The sequence below is a fragment of the Sorex fumeus genome, unplaced genomic scaffold (assembly GCF_029834395.1).
Source record: "Sorex fumeus unplaced genomic scaffold, SorFum_2.1 ptg000081l, whole genome shotgun sequence".
NCBI lineage: Eukaryota > Metazoa > Chordata > Mammalia > Eulipotyphla > Soricidae > Sorex > Sorex fumeus.
Window position 1 is genome coordinate 11400495 of NW_026606138.1, and position 21740 is coordinate 11422234.

A 21740-nucleotide genomic window follows, 5' to 3' on the forward strand; every position below is an offset into this window, starting at 1 on the left:
CTTCATCCTAGCCCTTGAGATTTTAGAAAGTGCCGTATTCAAGGCTCTTTCAGGGTCAGGAGAATGAGACCCATCATTGTTACTGGTTTTTGGCATATTAAGTAAGCCATGGGGAGTTTGCCAGACTCTGCCGTGCGGGCAGGATGCTTTCCGTAGCCGGCCAGGTTCTCCAGAGTAAGAACTAGATGGGTACTTTAAAATAAAATGTTCTCCTTCTTTTAAACTCCTCTTCCTAGATTATTCCTAAATTCCTAACTTCACATTTAGGTTTTCATTGCTATGTCTACTTCTTTGGTCATCTGCCGGGAGGCAGAGCAGTAATCATAGCCGACCACTTCTAATTTCACAAAGCATATTACTTTGTTCCTTTCTGTGCCACTGTGGCTATTTTTTTCCCCAGTGTGGGTTTTTCATCTTGTGATCTGCTTAAATCATGGGAAATTGAGGTCTTACTGCTGAACTTCTATTAAAAAAACAAACAAAAAAAACCAGGGCAGGGAGTATGAACAAAAAATGTAGCAGTATAGATTTATACCTTCAAAGGTTTTTTTCTTACAACCTGTTTATTCAAATGTACCATAATAGAATGTGATTTGCAGGTGGAAATATGCCATTGATTCTGTTCTTGAAGTTCATATAAGAAGATATACACGGATGTGGTCGTGGAGTAATATAAAAAAACACAGACAGTTGCTCAAGAATTATAAAAATACCTACAAAAACAAGCTGACTCAGACAAAGATTTCAGAAGAAACTCAGAAACAAATTCAGGTATATTTTGCCTAAATTAGTAAATGCAGCTGTTTGTTAACGTCCTTTAGTGCTGATTTGTTTGCATTTCATCTGAATTAAAAATAAATTTTGAAAGAGTTAAAGTGGTGTTGAGGGAATTTTTTAGGAGTTATTATTTATTTATTGAATCACTGTGGGAAAAGTTACAAAGCTTTCAGGTTTAGGTCTCAGTCATGCAAATATCAAACACATTTCCCTTTACCAATACTTATTTTTTACCACGAACCCCAATAAAACCCCACTTCCCACCCCTCCCAATGCCTGTGAGGCAGATGGATTCTAGTGAACACTCTATCTACTTTGACTAGATTCATTGTTTTGATAAAAGATGCACCATTATTGTTTAGAGTTTACCACCCCCCCACCCCCCACCCCCAAATCAGACATGCTGAAAAAGCGTTGTGAAATGATTTGCTTTCTACAGCTGGGTTCAAAAATTAAATGTTGTTGCTCAGCCGCGATAGCGGCTGCGTGGTTTTGGATTTCTGCTATTTTACTTATTAACCCTGGAAGTATTTCTACTAAAAGTCAGATAATTAAGAGATTGGTTTCTGTGCTCTGTAGTCGTTGTTGTGCCGGAAAGCCTCTTGTGGGGGACAACTGGTGACCTCGGTAGGGCGTGAAGGACGGGCCGGAACGCCCCCCTTCCCATGAGGTTTTCGTCGCCCCCCACACCCCCGGCTCATACCTGCTGTCCACAAGGCTCCCATGCGGCCGCCATCTTTCTTTCCAGAATAGGAGTTATTATTTTTTTTTCTTTCTGTTTTATTCCATCTTTACGGAAAGTTCCCCATCCTGATGGTAGATGACAGAAGTCACACGAGACAGGAATGTGGGTCCAGTTCTCCTGGCTGTGTCCTGATGCAGACACCCAGTGGGTGTGAGGTTTGTGGTTCTGAGCTGCATCTCAGCACCCCGACTGTTGTGCCTAAGCATCAAATAGCCACTTTGTTTTTAAATGTTCCCTCTGGGTACCCAGATGTGGGGCATCAGGTTGTCTTGGCATATCGAGGTTCTAAAGATGGGGCTCAGGGGTTTACCCTCCCTCCTGCTGCCTCTTGAGTCACTGTGCTCCCTCCTCTCTCTTTTCTCACTGGCTCCCTGTAAGAGTCTCTGGGGACAGCAGGGTCTGTCTGGCTGTGGGTCCCAGGAACTTGTCTCGCAAGATCTTTAGCCAGCAACCCATCCTCAGCGTCCTTCTTGCAATTCCCGAGTTTGAACTCAAGACTGTGCTGAGCCACTGAACCTCCTTCCTGGACCCAAGAGAAAACGTTTGAAAACAAAACTATTGAACAGTTTCCTCACTGAAATATTTCTCTTTGTGTTACAGGATTTGGAGAAGAATCTAGATGTTTTTAACATAATTTTAGCCAGGCAACAAGCACAAGTGGAGGTAATTGTCTTTATATAACTGGTTTTTTGTTGTAAAACACAGAGGTGGGGTTTATAAAGTGGGAAGTTGGAATTGTAATTCTATTATTAGGATGTATCTTATCAACATTATTTAAAATTTTTTTCTTTTTTTTTATTAAAAAATATTTGGGGACAGGTCTGGGCCAAATATGGAAGTCCTCAGGATTTACTGCTGACTGTGTCCTCAGGGGTCACTTCTGGTGGATCTTACAGGTTTCATGATTTTAAAGATTTATATCTATTGTGAACTGTATACAAAACTCCATTTATTTTTGGAAACCACTTTAAAATTTATTTTTTTTCTTATCTTCTTTTTAATTTGAGTGTCTCCTAGTAACCTTTAAAATTCTGTTATTTCTAGATAAGATGGAATTAGTTCCATTTTAAAATTAGCTCAAAGCATATAACAAAGAGAGCACTTGTAATATAATATTACATCTAAATCTGAAATAAACTTGAAATATTAATACCTAGGAATAGATTTGCTTTTTCTGAAGCTTTGCATTCATTAACATTTTAAAGTAGAAAGTTCAGTGTTGAGTATGAAAATGCTTAACTTTTTCTTAATATAATTATCTGGGAACTCTTAATTCTGAGAAAGGTTCTAATACCGTCTTTGATTTATATCAGGAAATTGAAGCACAGGGAGGTTAAACAAATTTTCTGAATTCCATTTACTATGAAATAGGCAAAAAGACAGTAATCTCTGCCCAAAGAATAAAGAAGTTAACTTTATCATAAAATGAGAACTTTGATCTTGTCTGTTTATTTTTGTCTCTTAATATATCATAGATGACTGAGAACATTTGGTACTTATTTCTTAAGTAATAGGTAGCTTTGCTTACCTTAGTTTCAATTTCAGTTGTGTATTTGAAGTATATAGCAGAGTAAAGTAAAGTAAAAGTAAAGGCCCTCCTGTTTGATCATCGATTTGCTCAAGCGGGCCCAGTAACGTCTCCATTGGCTGTTGGCTGCATGCAAGGCAAACGCCCTACTGCTGTGCTATTGCTCCGGCCCTATATAGCAGAGGATGAATTAAAAAGATTTTTTGGTAAAACTTTTATTAGTTTTGAAAGTACCCCACACCTCTATGGGAAATAAAAAGAAGTCTCTAGATACAAAAATAAATAAAATGAGAACTTAATTCATGTATAGTTTTTGTCCATTTTATTTCTGAGTGGTGCTTGTGCAGTGCAAGGAATGGAACTGGCACTCAGCCTGTGTGCTGTCTCTGGGCCCATCCATACACTTGCCAGCATCTATATGATGGCTGCTTTTGGGCGTTTGCCTTGCACGCAGCCAACATGGCCGACCCGAGTTCAATTCCTCCGCCCCTCTCGGAGAGCCTCGCAAGCTACCGAGAGTATCTCGCCCGCACGGCAGAGCCTGGCAAACTCCCCGTGACGTATTCGATATGCCGGACACAGTAACAACAAAGTCTCCAATGGAGACGTTACTGGGCCCGCTCGAGCAAATCGATGAACAATGGGAGGGCCTTTACTTTTACTTTACTTTACTTTTTTGGGTCATACCCAGCGATGCTCATGGGTTACTCCTGGCTCTGCACTCAGGAATTACTCCTGGCGGTGCTTGGTGCTTGGGAGACCATATGGGATGCTGGGGATCAAACCTAGGTCAGCCTCATGCAAGGCAAACGCCCTCCCCGCTGTGCTATCGATTCAGCCCTGATTTATGCTTTTCTTTCTTTCTTTTTTTTTTTTTGGCAGTAAAAGAAAAGCAGTGTAGCATTTAATGATCCTTCTTTTAGGTGACTTCAAGCTACCAGGACACAGGCCACTCCCACTTTCTTAATCTCCTTCACTCTTCTGCTGAAGAATTTGGCTTTTATGATGACAGGTTGCTTTGGGAGCTTTCCCTTCCCGAGAACTTTGTAGTAGCCCGATCACACCACATCAATGATAGGAGCTACTCCAGTCTTGTTTTTGGCAGCATTAATCCGTGTCTGCTCACTGACCAGGGTCCACCGTTTGTCAAGATTGACAGTTGGGCAGAAGCTTTGATTTCTCTTTAAGTGATAATGCCTCATACCCACTTTCCCAAAGTGACCTGGATGGTATTTGTCAAAGTTGATCCTGTGGTGATGCATGCCACCAGCGTTATCCCGACCTCCAGGGTGCTTCTGGTGCTTGCCAATGTGGCTGTGGCCGTGGCTCACGTGGCCCCCGAGTTTCCAGGTCTTCCTCAGTCTGGATGGCACGTTGGCCAGCGAGACGAAAAAAAGCTCTGCTTTTTTAAAAGAACACTCACCTAACTGTGCAGGGACTGACCATTAATCAGACCTATTCTCTGGACTGTTGAACCTGTCCTTCCTCACATGTTTTTCCCTTCCCCTTCCCTCTTCCTTCTCCCTCCCTGGGGCTCCCTCACTCCCAGAGCCACCACACACACACACACACACACACACACACACACACACACACACACACACCAAGGCATGGCTCTGCTCTGCAGGCGCAACCTCTGCCCCTGTTTTAAAATTCTTCACATTTTAATTTTCTCAGGTGATTCGATCTGGGCAAAAATTACGGAAAAAGTCAACTGACACAAGTGAGAAACGTGGCTGGTTTAGTGGATTTTGGGGCAAGAAGGAATCCAAGAAAAAAGATGAAGACTCTCTGATACCTGAAAGTGAGTTCCCAGTCGGGTCATTTGTTGTACACTGCGAAGGAAAAATGACATGCATTGTATTTTAGATGGTAGGATTTTATTTCATGATGCTTTACAGAAAAAGGCGGCTCAGTGTAATATATAAACAGATACATCAGGTTGGGATATCTTTGTGTTTAAAATTAAAAAAAGCTCTTGGAGAAAAATATTTTGTGAAATTTGAAAGTTTAATTTCAGAAGTCTTAAGGTTTATCTATCCTCATTATGGTTACTTGGATATTTTGTTAGATTTAATTTTAAAAGGCATAGAGAATTCTAAAATCTGTACATGAAGCTTAAATTCCCTTACTGGTCAGGTATTCCTGCCTTTTCCTGACTTCAGCGAGCACATCTCTAACTAGTGTTAACTTGTGAAGAAATCTCCTGGGGAATTGTCTGTTTTCACGCTAGCTGTTGTGGTGATCTGTGGATTTTAGGACACTTGTTAGTTTGTTTTTTTTGTTTTGTTTATTTAGCTTTTTTTTTTTATTGAATCACTGTAGAACAGTCACAGAGCTTTCAGGTTTAAGTCTCGGTCATACAATGATCAAACACCCATCCCTTCACCAGTGCATATTTTCCACCACCAAAATCCCCAATATACCCCCTATGCCACCCATCCCCGTGCCTGTGAGGCAGATGTTTTCCATTTAACTCTCTCTCTCTACTTTGATTACATTCATTATTTTGACAAAAGATGCACCATTGTTATTTGGAATATCCCCCCAACAATCAAACCTGCTGAAAAGGCATCATGGAATAATTTGTTTTCTATTGTTGGTTGGTGGGTGTGACCCCTGCCTACTGGAATATGGGGGATCTGGGTGGAGGATGCTTAGCCCTGATCCAAGCAGGCTTGGAGATCTCAGCCCCGGGACCCGCATGCCTTTGTTCCTCTGCCGGTACCTTCATGCGTGTGGAGCATGTCTTAGCATGGTGATGTCTGGTTTGGAGGTCTTTGGCTGCTGGAGGTCTGCTCAGAGCGGGGAGGGAAACTCAACCCGCCCCCCCTGCAAGGGGCCCCAGCGAGGACAGCCAGGTGAGGGGCGCCCTGTAATCCCATCAACGGCCAAGACCCAGAGACTATAAAACCCAGCTCCTGGAAGAGAACAGCGCAGAGTCTCCTGCCCCCGCGCCTGGCTGTCCTCACCAGGGCCCCTTGGAGAGGAGCGGGTTGAGTTTCCCTTCCCGCCCCGACCAGGGCTCCGGCAGCCTAAGACCTCCAGAACCAGCCACCACCATGCTGAGACCATTCTCTGCACACATGAAGGTACCGGCAGAGGAACAAAGGCATGCGGATCCCGGGGCTGAGATCTCCAAGCCTGCTCGGATCAGGGCTGAGAATCCTCCACCCAGATCCTCCATATTTCAGTAGGCAGGGGTCATACCCACCAACTGGCCCCCTGGCGCCGTGTAATCCCATCAACGGCCGTGACCCAGGGACTATAAATCCCAGCTCCTGGAAGCGTGGCTGCATTTGCAGCTGCACGATATCTTATTATCTCATTCTTACTTTGGACAAACTGGCAGGCTACCGAATGTAACCTGCCCACACGGAAGAGTCTGGCAAACTCCCCGTGGCATACCCAATATGCCATATACCAGTAACAATGATGGGTCTCATTCTCCTAACCCTGAATGAGCTTTGATCTCAGAGCTAGAATGAAGGAGACATTACTGGGGCCTGCTCGAGGCAATCGACGAACAACAGGATGGTCGTGATCGTGATTGTTGGTTATGAACACCATATGATGATGCGTGGCCAGGATTTCTGATATTTTACTAATTAAGTCTGGAGGGATTTCTGCCAAAAGCCGAATAGTTCAGACATTGGTTTGTGTGCCTCTGGGGCCTGGCTGTGCTGGAGAGCCGCTCATGGGGGGCAACTCATGGTCTCGGCAGGGCAAGAAGGACATGCTGGTTCCACCCCCCATTCCATAAGGCCGCTGTTGCCCCGTCACTGCCAGTTCATACCTCGCTGTCCAATAAGCTCTGAGGTGGCAGCCACCATGCTGTCGGTTGCAGGGGTGTGGGGGAATGGCAGAAGAGACAGACACCCTTTCCCTCCCGGGGAGGGTGGGGGGCATAGTGCTGTAGCTTACTTCACAGTCCATTCACATTTCTGCCAGAAGCTGCTGGGTTCCGAATTGGGTCCGTGTACCTCTGGGGCCAAGGCCATGCCGGAGAGGCCCTCGTGGGGGGCAACTTGTGATCTCAGCAGGACAAGAAGCTAGTTTGGTTTTATTTTTCCTTTTTAATTGTCTCTTTGCAATGAAAATAGTTTCTTAAATTTTTTTTTGTAGCTATTGATGACCTTATGACTTCAGAGGAGAAAGATAAGCTCTTCACAGCTATTGGCTATAGTGAGAGTACCCATAATCTGACTTTACCCAAGGAGGTAAGCATTTAGGTTGTCTAAGAGGTATTTTTTTCCATTTTACTGTTTTATTTAGATTTGAATTAAAAACATTAATTTTTTATGGCTTCAAATTTTATTTCTTGTTTATTTTTTATTGATTGAATTACAATATTGTAAGTTATTGTGAGTTACAATATTGCTAATGTTGGTTTTTGGTGTACCTAATTTCAATACTACACTAAACAATTTGATTTTTAATGAAACTGATAAAAATTTTTATTATTTGTTATAACTTTACTATTAGTTTTCTCAGACAAGCCTTACCAATTGAATCACCCACTTTAGATTTAGCAATTTTCCTTTTTATAAGAATAATTTGGGGGGGACAGATGGTATATGTGGAAGATCATGTGTAGAGAGATCATATGAGTTTCTGGGAACTAAACCCAGATCAACCCAGGTAAGGTCAGCAATACCCTCTGTACTCTCTCTCTAACCCATTATTTTTCCTTGATGTATGCACTAGTTTTAGAAAATTTAGAATGCTTTTGTTGTACCATTTAAGTTTTGTTATGTTTTCTTTCTGTTTTTATTGATATTAATTTTTAGTTGACTTTTGGTGTATTCTTTACCCCTTGTTTTTTTAGAAGTGTATTGTTTAGGGGTCCAGAGTATAGTCCAATGGGTAAGGTGCTTGCCTTCATGTGATTGACCCCCAAGCTTTCCAGGACTGATCTCTGAGCACACAACCAAGTCAGCCCTGAACACTTCTGGGTGTGACCCCAAGCAAACAAAAAAAACAAGAAGTGTGTTGTTTAATTTCTACGTATTTGTGAATTTTTCATCTTCTTATTACTGATTGCTATTTTCAGTCCATTATAGTTGCAAAGGGTACTTGATATAAAGTGTATCTTCGAGTTCTGGCATATTATGTACCTTAGACCATGTCCCTTGTAGGTGTGAGGAGAATGTTTATTCTTTTTTTTTCTTACGTATCATCTTTTTATGATATTTTATTATCTCATTCCTACTTTGGACAAACTTGCAGGCTATCGAGTATAGCCTGCCCACAGGGCAGAGTCTGGCAAACTCCCTGTGGCGCACCAAATATGCCGAGTACCAGTAACAATGATGGGTCTCTTCTCCTAAAGAGCCTTGAATATAATCTCAGGGCTAGGATGAAAGAGACGTTACTGGGGCCTGCTCAAGGCAATCGACGAATAACAGGATGATGAATGAATGAATGAATTCTTACGTAGGAGTACAGCTATTTATTCAGCCACCGATTAGCTGATTGAATTGGGCATGAACTCCACCTTACTTTTTTTTCCCATTTTTTATAATTTTATTTATTGACTCACCGTGAGAGCAGTTACAAAGCTTTCGGGTTTAAGTCTCTTTTACAGTGAAAAACCTGTACCTTCACCAGTGCCCATTCTCCACCCCCCCCCCCCCCCCAGATTGATCAACCCCAGTATATCCCCCTCTCCCTATCTGTGGGGCAGATGATTTCCACATTACTCTGTCTCTACTTTGATTACATTCAGTATTTTGACACCAGACCCACCTTTATTATTTGGGATTTTACCCCAACACTCAGATCTGCTGAAAAGGCAACAATAGACAATGTATTTTCTATTGCTGGTTATGAATAACAATGATGTCGCATGGCTGCAGCAGTGGCCGTGTGATTTTGAAATTCTGAAACTTTAAGAATTAAATCTGGAGGGATTTCTGCCAAAACCTGCTGGGTTCCGAGATTTGTTCTTGAGTCTCTTGGATCATGGCCGTTAAGCCGCTTGATCAGGAGCCAGAAAGGTTGTTTGTGGGCAGTGACTTGGGGTCTTGTTGGGACGGGGAGGAAAGGGCTGGCTCCACCCCCATCCCATGAGATCTCGCATGTCTCATCACTGTGGGCCCAAACCTGACTGTCCAATGGCCTCTGGAGGATGGTGGCCACTGGGTCGCCAGGGGGAACAGGCCAAAGCACAAAACCTATTCCCACCTGGAGTGGCCCAGCGCTAGTAACCTACGGCAGTGACTGGATGCATTTCTGCAAAAAGCCATTGGGGTTCTGTGATTTGTTTCTGAGTCTCTGGAATCATGGCCATTAAACGGCTTGATTAGGAGCCAGAGAGGCCGTTTGTTGGCTGCGACTCCGGGTCTCGTTGGAGTGTGGGGGAAAGGGCCGGCTTCACACCCATCCCATGAGGCCCCACATGTCTCGTCACTGCCTGACTGTCCAGTGGCCTCTGGCAGATGGCGGCCACCGAGCCGCCAGTGGGGAGCAGGCGGACTGACAGCACTCTTTCCCCCCTGGGGTGGCCCGGTGACAGTAACTGCAGGATCCGGATGCTTTTCTGCCAAAAGCTGCTGGGTTTTGATTTGTTTCTTAGTCTCTGGGATCATGGCCGTTAAGCAGTTCAATCAGGAACCAGGGAGTCCATGCCTCCAATTATATAGCTGAGCCGAAAGTGGTTTGTGGGTGTGTCTCCCACATACCTAACTTTTGGCCGTTTACTTTCTTGGTAAACTTTGCCTCAAGTTTTTTGGGGTCTGGCCAAAGGCACAGCAGCAATTTTGGGGTATCTGGAAGTCTGAAGGCGCCATCAGGCTGTTGATGCACTCGCCTCACAGGAACAGATTGATCTGCTGGCGGCACCATACCCCTGGAGAATGTTTGTTCTGCTTCTGATATCATTCATATCCATTGTTTCCTTACTGATGATCTAAATGACTTATGTTGAAAGTGGACTCTTGAAGTTCCCAGCTAATACTATGTTGTATTTATTTTTCTTTTAGTGATGCTTTATTTCTTTAAACATTTAGGTACCCAAAGTGTATATTAATATTTATAATTGTTTCATCATGATAGATTGACATTTTAATAATTCTCTAATAACCTTTCTATCTTTTTTGACTATTTCTAACTGAAGTCTGTTGTGTCTGATAATTGTTGAAAACTGCTTTTTCTATTTGCCTGAAGTATCTGTCTTTCAGAACACTGCTTTTTTTGTTTGCTTGAAATATCTTTACTATTTCCTCATTCTCAGTCTCCTTGTAACCTTAAAACTAATGGGAGTTATATTTTTGGCACATGTGATTGGATCTTGATTATTTTTGGTTTGTGTTACCATTTTTTAAAAAAATAAGTTTTCCATTTTGAATTTTTAATTGGAGATTTAATTCTTGTTTGTTCGTTCATTGTTTTCCACAGTTTTTGCTAGACCCTTTCTCTTTTATCTACTGTCATTTTTGATTTGCTGAAAGTCACCTGCCTGGCTCTTTCCAACCTTCTGTCCTTATCTCCCAGTTTTTAAAGTCAGTATTTCATTTTTTCTCAGTATTTTGTTAACTCTTCAGAGGTATTTATCAGGTGTTCTTTATATTTTGCCTTGTTTTGAGCAAGAAAAACTGAACTAGTTTGATTTAGTCAAAACTGCTGAATTGAATTATGTCACAAAATGGTTTTTTACTATTATTTAAAAATAAGAGGAATGATTTAGATATTTTGTAAATGAACTATTAGAGGGTGGTCAGGGGCTGGAGCGATAGCACAGCGGTAGGGCATTTGCCTTGCACGCAGCCAACATGGCCGGCCCGAGTTCTATTTCTCTGCCCCTCTCGGAGAGCCCGGCAAGCTACCGAGAGTATCTCGCCCGCACGGCAGAGCCTGGCAAGCTCCCCGTGACGTATTCGATATGCCAAACACAGTAACAACAAGTCTCATGATGGAGACGTTACTGGGCCCGCTCGAGCAAATCGACGAACAACGGGAGGGCCTTTACCTTTACCTTTAATTTCTTATTAAAATTTTTAATATATTTTTCTTTACAGTGAGTTTGTTGATGTCAAAGCCTGTTATAACATTTAGATCCCTTTGTAATTCAACAGATTTAAATATGAATTACTAAACAGAGGTAGTAAAACAGATATCCCTTGCACTATTTATGGTTTCTGAGCACTTCAGGAGTGACTGAGCCCTGAGCAAAGAGCCAGGAATAGCTGTTGAATACCACTGGAGGTGGTCCCAAAATAAAATAATCAAAACAAGATTTACTAAAGAATAACTCTTTAAAATTTTTAACAATTTTTATTTTTTATTTTAGTATGTTGCTCATATAATGACATTGAAGTTATTAAGTACCTCTGTTACGATAAGAGAAAACAAAAATATTCCAGAAATCCTGAAAGTTCAGATCATTGGCCTGGGCACTCAGGTATCTCAGCGACCAGGAGCACAAGCCCTTAGGTAAGTTTTCAAAAACTTAAAGTTTTAATTCAGGGTATGAAAAGGATAGAAAAGATAGTATTATTCAGCATAAACTGATAAGTATTAGTTGTTCACTAATTCTTTCTCTTTGTGTAGAGAGTCTTTTTTTTTTTAATATTTGCTTTTGTTTGGTTACAAAGCTTTATATGTATCTCATCATTTGTTCTACCTGCCTTTCCATCCTAGTAATTGTAGCATGAAGTTTACCTTATAGATTTTTTTCTTTGCTTTTTGGGTCCCACCCGGCAATGCACAGGGGTTACTCCTGACTCTGCATTCAGGAATTACTACTGGCGATGCTCAGGGGACTAAATAGGATGCTGGGAATTGAACCTGGGTCGATGACAAAGCTATGCATAAGTACAATAATTTCTGTTTCCAGGAAGCTAAAGCTGTTGTTTATAAGAGGATGCTCAAAGTCAACCGAGAACAATGTAACATGTGAGCCGGAGTGATAGTATAGAGGGTAGGGCATTTGCCTTGCATGCAGCCAACCTGGGTTCAATCCCTGGCACCCCATATGGTACCTCGAGTACCACCAGGAGTAATTCCTGAGTTTTGAGCCAGGAGTAACTCCTGAGCATTGCTGGTGTGGCCCCCCAAATGAAAGCAAAGCAAAGCAAAACAAAACAAAAGCTGTGTAACATAGTAGAGAACTCGTAGTTCACCATGCTGTAAAATTAGGAAAATTGGGGCTTAGGATATCTGGATGGAAATGATTAAGACCAGGATGCAGTAGACAGTGATCAGGATGCATGGACAAGGGAGAAGAGTTTGATGAGGTAAGTGTAGCTTATGCTCATATAACACCAATCAGAACTTGTGTGTTATTCTGCGGTTGGCCAAGGGGGGTCTTTCATGTCGATGAGGGTAAATTAAGAAAAAACAGAAGCAAACCACAAGTAGGTTGATGACGGGCACTGGTGGAGGGATGGGCACTTGATCATTGTGTAACTGAAACCCACGCACAAAATTTGTAAGCCTATAACTGTACCTCATGGTGTTTCACTAATAAAAAAAGAAAAAAAAAGTGATTGGATGTTAAACCAAGGTGTTTGAATTTTATCTTTGGGCAATGGGCTTCTAAATGGGTTTCTGGCTTCTAAAGTTGTTCTTTGAAAGGAAATTATTTATGTTAGCCCCTTGCATTACAAAAGATCTTGGTTACATTATTTCTTTTTCTTTCTTTTCTTTCCTTTTTATTTTTATTTTTATTTTTTTTGCTTTTTGGGTTACACCCAGCGATGCACAGGGGTTACTCCTGGCTCGGCACTCAGGAATTATCCTGGCAGTGCTCAGGGGACCTTATGGGATTCTGGGAATCGAACTTGGGTCAGCAGCATGCAAGGCAAATGCTCTACCCACTATGCTATTGCTCCAGCCCCACATTATTTCTTTTTTTTTTTTCCTGTTAAATTATAGGGTAGAAGCAAAGTTAGAGCACTGGTACATAACAGGCCTGAAGCAGCAGGGTATTGTACCATCACTTGTGGCTTCAATTGGTGACCGTGCATCATCACTGCTGAAAATTGAATTTGAAACCAGCCCAGAGAACAGCACGGCTGACCAGTCTCTGGTGGTTGAGTCGCAGCCTGTGGAGGTCATTTATGATGCTGTAAGTGTGAGAGGAAAGTGATCTTCATTGAAACCATTTCCTGTTTCTGACATAGCTCTTACTTTTTCTATTTAGCGATTATTTCCTTTGCAGCTAAGTTTACTAGCAATTTTTGGTAGCAATTGTCTCATAATAATGAGACAATTATTATGTCTCATACTAATATAAGACATAATAGCTGTTAGTTTTATTTTTCATATACTGTAGTTATTTTTCTATTGTAAGGTTTTTTTTATGCTTGTGTTTAAAAAATATAACATACTTTAAAAAAGGATTATACATATTGTACCAATTGCTCCCAAGTTTGACTCTTTGTTTTAGCTCATTACTGCTTATTTTCCCATTTTCCCCTCAACATTTTAGAACAAAGTCAGAGTTTGGGGTGAAGTTGAATTTTAAATGATATTCACATGAGATCAAATGAAAGCTCCATCATTTAGGTATTGCTTAAATTGTTGACTGAAATTCTATAGCCATGGCTCTGTCTTTTATTTAATCTTTCTTAAGTTGCCATAAAGTAGTCAGCAGGGTGGGAAAGTTCACTGCCCACTGCATTACTTGTTTCCTTTCCCTGCTGAGATCTTGGATCCCTGAAACATCTTCACTTTCCGGTTGAAAGTAGAGTCAGATTTGGGCAGAGGGCATTATTGAGGGACCCTGGAACTCATCATATTCTTGGATTTTTAAAAGATCTAAGCTGTGGCAGAATACATATAACAGTTTTTTTGTTTCCCTTTGGAACTTTCAAGTTCAGGGGAATCCACCCATGGTAGAGAAAAGCAGATTTTGTCTCCTGGCAAGTTGGGAGTAAAATTAGAAGTTCCATGCAGCTGGCATCTCAGAACAGACTTGGGTGTGTTGGCCCTGAAAGGGCACATAGGTGTGTTGTGTTTACCCTGTATGGGTGTACAGACCCTTGTTGTCTTCTCAGGAAACTTATTTGCCTGCTCCTCTTTCCAAGTGATTTTTACTTTAGAGGGAGCTTGAGGAGGGCACAATCTCTTTTGGAGTTCCTGCCAAGTTCAAAGCAAAACTTCTTTAGCATTTAGTCAGAAACTTTGAAATTTATAATAAAGTCTTGTACTTTCTTATATTTTCAATTCTTTTGTAGAAAACCATCAATGCAGTGGTTGAATTCTTTCGGTCGAATAAGGGATTGGATCTTGAACAGATAACATCAGCTACGTTAATGAAGCTGGAAGAAATTAAAGAGAAGACTGCGACAGGTAAAGAATTGGACTGTGTTGGCCTTGATTATGTCTCGTCTGTTCTAATATAGACATTATCCTTAAAATATATTTTTGTTTACATGATTTTTGGCAATGTCTATATTAAACAGTCAAGCTGCGTTTCCTCTGCACAGATCATGAGGTCAGATACAAGTGCTAGCCAGAGCTTAGATTCCGAGCGCCACTTGAGAGCAGAGCAGCCCTCCATTTCTTGGAAACACAGCATCATGTTTAAACACAGCATTGTGTGTAAATCTAGTTTTAATAGTCCCTTGCTTATTCTTATTGAGTTATTTCTGAGCCACTGTTGGCAGTGCTCGGGAATTCCGGCTGTCTCAGTGCTCTGGAGTCATTCCCACTGGTGCCTGGGCAGTGCCGGGGTCTCTAGCTTGCAAAGCATGAAGTCCATCTTTCCATTTCTCTCTCTGACCCTGAATCTAGGGTCAGAGGAAAAAAATATTGGTGTGAGATAGGGTCCTCTTAAGGGGTACTCGGGAGACCCCAGGGAATTTCCTGGCAATTCTCAGCCAAATGGGCAGAAGGTTCAGTGAGAAGTGCAGGGATTCGGGAAAGCGAGGGCTCAGAGGTGCTGGGATCACTTAGACTAGCACTTAGTGGCACTAGAGCCTTCAGGTCTGTGTGCAGTGATGTTAAGGAACATCATCACCAGGGATGGAACCTGGGACAGCCAAACACAAGTATGGCCTTAATCCTTGCTGTCTCTCCTGCTCAGTCTACTTTCAAAGATGCCTGTCTTACTGCAGCTGTTCAAGTTCAGGGCTTGGACACAGCTGACCCTGGTTAGGTCGCTGGCATCTCCTTTGTTCCCGTGAGTGCCTCTAGGAGTGATTCCCGGAAGTGGAGCCAGGAGTGAGCCCTAATAAGCACCACTGGGGTATGCCCCTTGAAGCCTGGCCTCTTGAAACTCAATGCCATTATTTTATTTGCTTACTTGATTGAAAAAAAAAGAATTATTCTATTTTGGATAAAATATTAGCTGCGTTGGGTTTCCAGTACTATGCAGTGTGATTGTTCCTAATGGTCATAAGAATGTACATATATACATTCTCCTATTTGACTGACTGAGACTGTAATCTCTGAGATATGATACTCCTCCACTCATCATACTTTTTAAGTGATATTCTTACTGTCATTATTAATAATATGATTGCATATTTTACCTCAATCTTCTAATCTTCCACAATTTCCTGTTTTCTTTTAGGGCTTACACATATGATTGAAACTCGAAAAGTCCTTGATTTAAGAATAAATTTAAAGCCTTCTTATCTAATAGTCCCAAAGACAGGTTTTCACCAGGACAAATCTGATCTTCTCATTTTGAATTTTGGTACATTTCGGGTATGTATATATGCATTTCTGGAAGCATCCTTATTTTATTATTGCGAGGGGGTTGGTTAGGGAGTTGTGGGGTATGGAAGGGTTCCCAAGCAGTGCTCAGGGAGTCTGGGGATCACTCCTTGAAACTGTCAATAACTTACTGGTGGGGGCCTACTCAGGTTATGGGAATTGGGGATACCTGGTTTGGGTGCCCACGTGGTGCTGCACGATAGAGCCAGGTCAGCTGCATGACAGGCCTGTATCTTATCCTTGTGCTCTGTCTTCGGTCCTGCATTGGTTTTTGTTCAATATATTTAGTTATTTGATAATTTTGATGTTTTTTCCTCAGTTCACTCTAAACTGAGACTGTTTTCTGTTGGTGTTTTGTCAAGCCCAAATTTAGAGCATTATATTGACAATTATAAATATATGTATATAGTTATATATAAATAAAAATACATATACATAATATACATATATATGTCAGCTGGAGTGATAGCACAGCAGGTAGGGCATTTGCCTTGCACGTGGCTGACCAGGCCAACGCGAGTTTGATTCCTCCACCACTCTCAGAGAGCCCGGCAAGCTACCGAGAGTATCTCGCCCGCACAGCAAAGCCTGGCAAGGTCCTCGTGATATATTTGATATCCCAAACTTGGGTTCGATTCCCAGCATCCCGTATGGTGTCCCAAGCACCACCAGGAGTAATTGCTGAGTGAAGAGCTAGGAGTAACCCTGTGCATCGCCAGGTATGACCCACCCAAAAAAGCAAAAAAAAAAAAAAAACAAGTCTCACAATGGAAATGTTACTGGACCTGCTCGAGCAAGTAGATGAACAACAGCAGGACAGGACAGGGCATATATATGTAAATACACATAGTATCCTATGTATGTGAGTCTTTTTGGCTGCTTTTAAAGCAAAACATCCCTTAAATTTGTTGTATCACGGTAGATGATTTGACATTGTAGACCAGATTGCTACTACCTTTTTCTAAATGGAGAGAATCCTTACTAATCTTTAGTTTACTCCTGTGTTGTGAGAGTTGAATTATCCAGTGTTATTTCTTACTTATTTTGACAATAGAAAATCGTACAAATATGAATACATATTTGTTTAAACCACTGTCAACTAACTAGAGCTGAAATCTCTTGGGGGCTTAAAGCCCCTAGGGAAAACATAAAAGATTTCAAAATATATTGTTCTGATAGACTCTAGGAAGAGGGAGAAGAAAGTAAGATTGGGGCTAAGATAAAGTAAGATAAAAACTAAGGACCCTATTGAGATGTTGTTTTGGGGAGGAGAAGCACAGAATAGGTTGTTGGATGATGAAGATTTTGGGGTCGGTGGAATGGGAGCTGGGCTGTGACCCAGGAGTCTTGTCTTGGCAGGTTATTGAAGTCAAGGCCATGCGATGCACCCCTCCTCCTTTTTAATACATATGTGCTGGGCTGGGGAGCTGGGCGGGGGGAGGGGTTTGAACTAGCCTTGCTGGTTCAAATCCCCAGCACCATGCATGACCCCTGTGCATTTTTGTGCTCATTCTTCAAGCTAGGAGTATCCCCAGAGGATTGTTGGGTGTGTCCCTGAAACCAAAGCAAATGAACATAAATGCATGAAATGAACCCAAATGCATAAAATGCAGAAAATGTACCCAAACTTAGAAGAGTCCTTTTACCCAAACATAATTGAGTTACTAGCTAAAATATTTCGAGCAAAATATTTGCAAGTAATTATTAGAAGTATAGCACAAGTGAATTTATTAACAGCTATGTTAATATTTTAGATATATTTAGAAAACAGGGTCCGGACCCATGAGGTGGCTCAGTGTGCCGGAGTGCATGCCTTGTGCGGCAGGGCCTGCATTCATTCTCAGCACTGTGTAGTCCCTGGAGCACTGCTGGGAGAGCCCTTGAGCACTGCTGGGTGTGCCAAGAGTCAAGAAAACAAGAAACAAATAGAAAATACAGTGGTAGTATTTTGATTTATGTATTTTTCTATTAAAAATTAAACTTTCATTTCTCCATTTTAGCTCAACAGTAAAGATCAGAACTTGCAGAATACTGGTAATTCATCTCTTGAAGAACTAATGGATAAGGCATATGATAAGTTTGATGTAGAAATAAAAAGTGTGCAACTCCTCTTTGCGAGAGCAGGTAACTTGTTGCTCAATTCCTGAGACTCTTGAACAGCTTTGGGAAACATGGATAAGTGTGCATGCTCTCTACCCTGACTAACAGTGATTTCCAGCACTTACCCTCATGGCCATTCAGGAAAACCTGAGAGTGGCCAGAGGGCTGTGGCACATGCCTGCATGCTTGAACATGGTGAACATACTTGTCCTTGCTCCACATGGCCCTTGAACACTCCCGAGCACTGCTTGGAAGCACCATTTCCCCAGAAATAATGAAAGGCAGGAGCCCTCCTTGGCACACCAGCCCCCAATGGGAAAGGAAATACAAATGTAACTTAGTGTATAAAACCTCACTTTATTTATTTCATTTTTTTTTTCGGTTAAGAACTTGACTCTTGGAATAGTAGAGATAAGTACTAGGAGGTTTGCTTTACAACTTGGAAGCTGGCCTCACATGCTGGTGGAAAAGGCAGCTCAGATAGAGAAGGGAACACCAAGTAAAGTGTGGTTGGAGGACCCGCTCAGGTTGGAAGATGCGTGTTGAAAGTAGACTATAGACCAAACACGATGGCCACTCAGTACCTCTGTTGCAAACCACAACACCCAAAAGGAGAGAGAGCGCAAAAGGGAATGCCCTGCCATAGAGGCGGGGTGAGGTGGGGGGCATAGGGTCAGGATGGTGGGAGGGAGACAGGGTTCATTGGTGGTGGAGAATGGGCACTGGTGGAGGGATGGGTACTAGAGCACTGTAGGATTGAAACACAAGCACGAAAGTTTTAAATCTGTAACTGTGCCTCACAGTGATTCACTAATAAAAAATTAAAAAAAAAAGAACTTAACTCTTGGTGGGGGTTGGGGGATAAAACCACTCTTGGTGGGGCCTGGGTGGTACCAAGGATCAAACCCAGCTGGGCCGTGTGCAGGTTTAGCACCTTAACCCCTGTACTATCTCCCCGTTCCACTCCCCCTGCCTTTGAATCTCACGCTTTAAGTTATGTTCTTGCCTGTTGTTCTGCAATGTATGAAACTACCCAGAAGGAAAACTGGAAGTAGCAGCTGGCTCCAATTCTTTGTCTCAATACATTTATTGTATCTCAGTGTTGTTTTCTCATGCTGCCTTTATTTTTGAAATATTTTACTATATTAGCCTAGGATTTATTCCAGTAGTACTGTATCTTTGGCTTTTGTAGATAACTGAGAAATTTTGACGTAGTCCTAAAGCTCTAAAGATAATCAAGTTAATTATTTTTTCAGAGGCTTTGGTATATTCTACTACTTATGTAAGGATTGCTGGTTCATTATATGTCTTTAATTTCTAGAAACAGTGTGTTAGGAGCATATTAATTTTTTGAAGGGGAGTACTTACATAGACCATGAAAACTGCTGTATCTTTTGTATGTGCTTAGTAATAATAGTTTGAATTATAGGTGATAATTTGCATAGGATTTTTTTTTTTGGAGGGAAGTTAAGCCATACTGGTGATGTTTAATGGTTATTCCTGGTTCTGCACTCATAAATTACTCCTGGTAGTGCTTGGGATCATATGGGATGCCAGGGATCAAACCTGGATTGGCTGTATTCAAAGCAAGCACCTTACCCACTGTACTGTTTCTCTCGCTCAAGATTTGCATAAAATTTTGTTATTCATATGATGTCTTTTGGGCTATATAAAAATGCTATACCCTTGTCATAAAAATCTTGCTTGGTAAAACTCATTTTTCTTTAGGTTTATGTGCTAAGCTAGAATAATTGCACCTAGGAACTATATATATATATATATATATATATTTTTTTTTTTTTTTTTTTTTTTTAACTAAGTAAAGTAAAAAGTAAAGGCCCTCCCGTTGATCGTCGATTTGCTCGAGCGGGCCCAGTAACGTCTCCATTGGAGACTTTGTTGTTACTGTGTCTGGCATATCGAATACTCTCGGTAGCTTGCCAGGCTCTCCGAGAGGGGCGGAGGAATCGAACTCGGGTCGGCCATGTTGGCTGCGTGTAAGGCAAACGCCCTACCCGCTGTGCTATTGCTCCAGCCCTTTTTAACTAAACTCCCCATCTTTTCATTCATTCTGAGATCAAGGTACTGAATTCCTATTTTTTATGTTTGTTTCAAAATACTAGGTATTATATAAACATTTTCCAAATATTTAGATTGGTTTTTAATGTTGAAGTCTTCAACTTTTGTCAGTCTGTATAGGTAAAGGTAAAGGCCCTCCCGTTGATTGTCGATTTGCTCGAGCGGGCCCAGTAACGTCTCCATTGGAGACTTTGTTGTTACTGTGTCTGGCATATCGAATACTCTCGGTAGCTTGCCGGGCTCTCCGAGAGGGGCGGAGGAATCGAACTCGGGTGGGCCATGTTGGCCGCTTGTAAGGCGAACGCCCTACCTGCTGTGCTATCGCTCCAGCCCAGTATAATTTTTAAAAATGAGGACTGGATAGACAGTACAGTGGAGAAAGCACTTGCCTTGAACACAGTCGATACAGTCAAATCATTTGATCTCTGGTACCACATATGATCCCCTGATCCCTGCCAGGGGTGATCCCTGAGCACAAAGCCAAGAGCACTGCTGGGTATTGTTGGAAGCTAGCCAAAAAAAAAGTTTTTTTTTTAAGTTTTAATTAGTGAAACACCATGAGGTACAGTTGTAGATTTATAAATTTTTTGCTTGGGTTTCAATTATATAATGACCAAGTACCCATCCCTCTACCAGTGCCCATTTTCCACCACCACGGATCCCAGTATCCCTCCGACCCCCATCCCCCCCATCCCACCCTTCCTCTGTGGTAGGGCATTCCCTTTTGTTCTCTCTCTCCGAAAAAAAAGTTCTTTTGAATTGTATGCTTTAGAAATAAAAATTGGTGTTTATTGACTGTTCTTCATTACCTCTTTGAAGTCGTGATCCAAAAAAGTTGTGCAACAAATAATAACTAGCTACTTTGTATTTGCGTTTTTAAGAGGAAGATTGGAAAAAGTGTCGATTTCAGCATCCATCAACTATGCATATATTGCAGCCCATGGATATTCATGTTGAGCTGGCTAAGGCAATGGTAGAGAAAGATACCAGAATGGCCAGGTAATGTATGTCTTTCCTTCTTTCTTTCTTTCTTTCTTTCTTTCTTTCTTTCTTTCTTTCTTTTTTTTCTTTCTTATTTTTTTTTAATGTAGGAGTACTGCTATTTATTCAGTCACTGATTAGCTGATTGAATTGGGCATGAACTCCACCTTACTTTTTTTTTCTTTCGTAGTTTTATTTATTTATTTATTTTTCGTCTTATATTTATTTATTGAATCACTGTGGGAGAAGTTACTAAGCTTTCAGGTTTAAGTCTCGGTCATACAATGATCAGACACCTCTCCCTTCACCAGTACTCATTTTTCCCCACCAAGAACCACAATATGCCCCCCTCCTTATCCCTCCTAATGCCTGTGAGGCAGATAATTTCCACTTAACTCTTCTCTACTTAGATTACATTTATTATTTTGACAAAAGATGTACCCTTATTGTTTAGAATTTCCCCCTCAACAATCAAAATTGCTGAAAAGGCATTGTAAAATACTTTGTTTTCTATAGCTGGTTATGAGAATCATATAGTGCTGCGCGGTCGCTGTTGTGGCCACGCAATTTTGGATTTCTGCAAAGAGCCAGATAATTACGAGATTGGTTTCTGTGCATCTGGTGTTATGGCTGTGCCAGAGAGCCACGTGTGGGGGCCAACTCAGAACCTTGGTAGGGCGTGAAGGATGAGCCGGTACCGCCCCCCTTCCCATGATACTGCAGTTGCCCCATCACCACCGGCTCATACCTGGTTTTCCTATAAGCTCTGAGGTGGCAGCCACCTTGCTGCCAGAGGGGGAAAAGGCAGAAGGGAGCAATACCCTTTACCTCCCAGGGAGGCATCGCACCGTAGTTTAACACATG

The 21740-nt window shown here is 41.7% G+C and overlaps 1 protein-coding gene and 1 pseudogene across 4 annotated transcripts in view; one reads left to right on the forward strand and one right to left on the reverse strand.

The window, feature by feature from the left end:
- The window catches only part of VPS13C (vacuolar protein sorting 13 homolog C), a 201604-nt gene that overhangs the window by 50715 nt on the left and 129149 nt on the right, over positions 1-21740 (forward strand). For all 4 annotated transcript variants that reach the window (XM_056130834.1, XM_056130835.1, XM_056130836.1 and 1 more), the window contains 10 exons: positions 600-771; positions 2123-2185; positions 4728-4854; positions 7176-7270; positions 11341-11483; positions 12927-13119; positions 14231-14345; positions 15571-15707; positions 17717-17840; positions 20777-20894. In XM_056130834.1, coding sequence (XP_055986809.1) covers positions 600-771; positions 2123-2185; positions 4728-4854; positions 7176-7270; positions 11341-11483; positions 12927-13119; positions 14231-14345; positions 15571-15707; positions 17717-17840; positions 20777-20894 — 1287 coding nt within the window. The remainder of the gene's footprint in view (positions 1-599; positions 772-2122; positions 2186-4727; positions 4855-7175; positions 7271-11340; positions 11484-12926; positions 13120-14230; positions 14346-15570; positions 15708-17716; positions 17841-20776; positions 20895-21740) is intronic.
- Positions 3980-4441, reverse strand: LOC130038998 (60S ribosomal protein L27a-like; annotated as a pseudogene).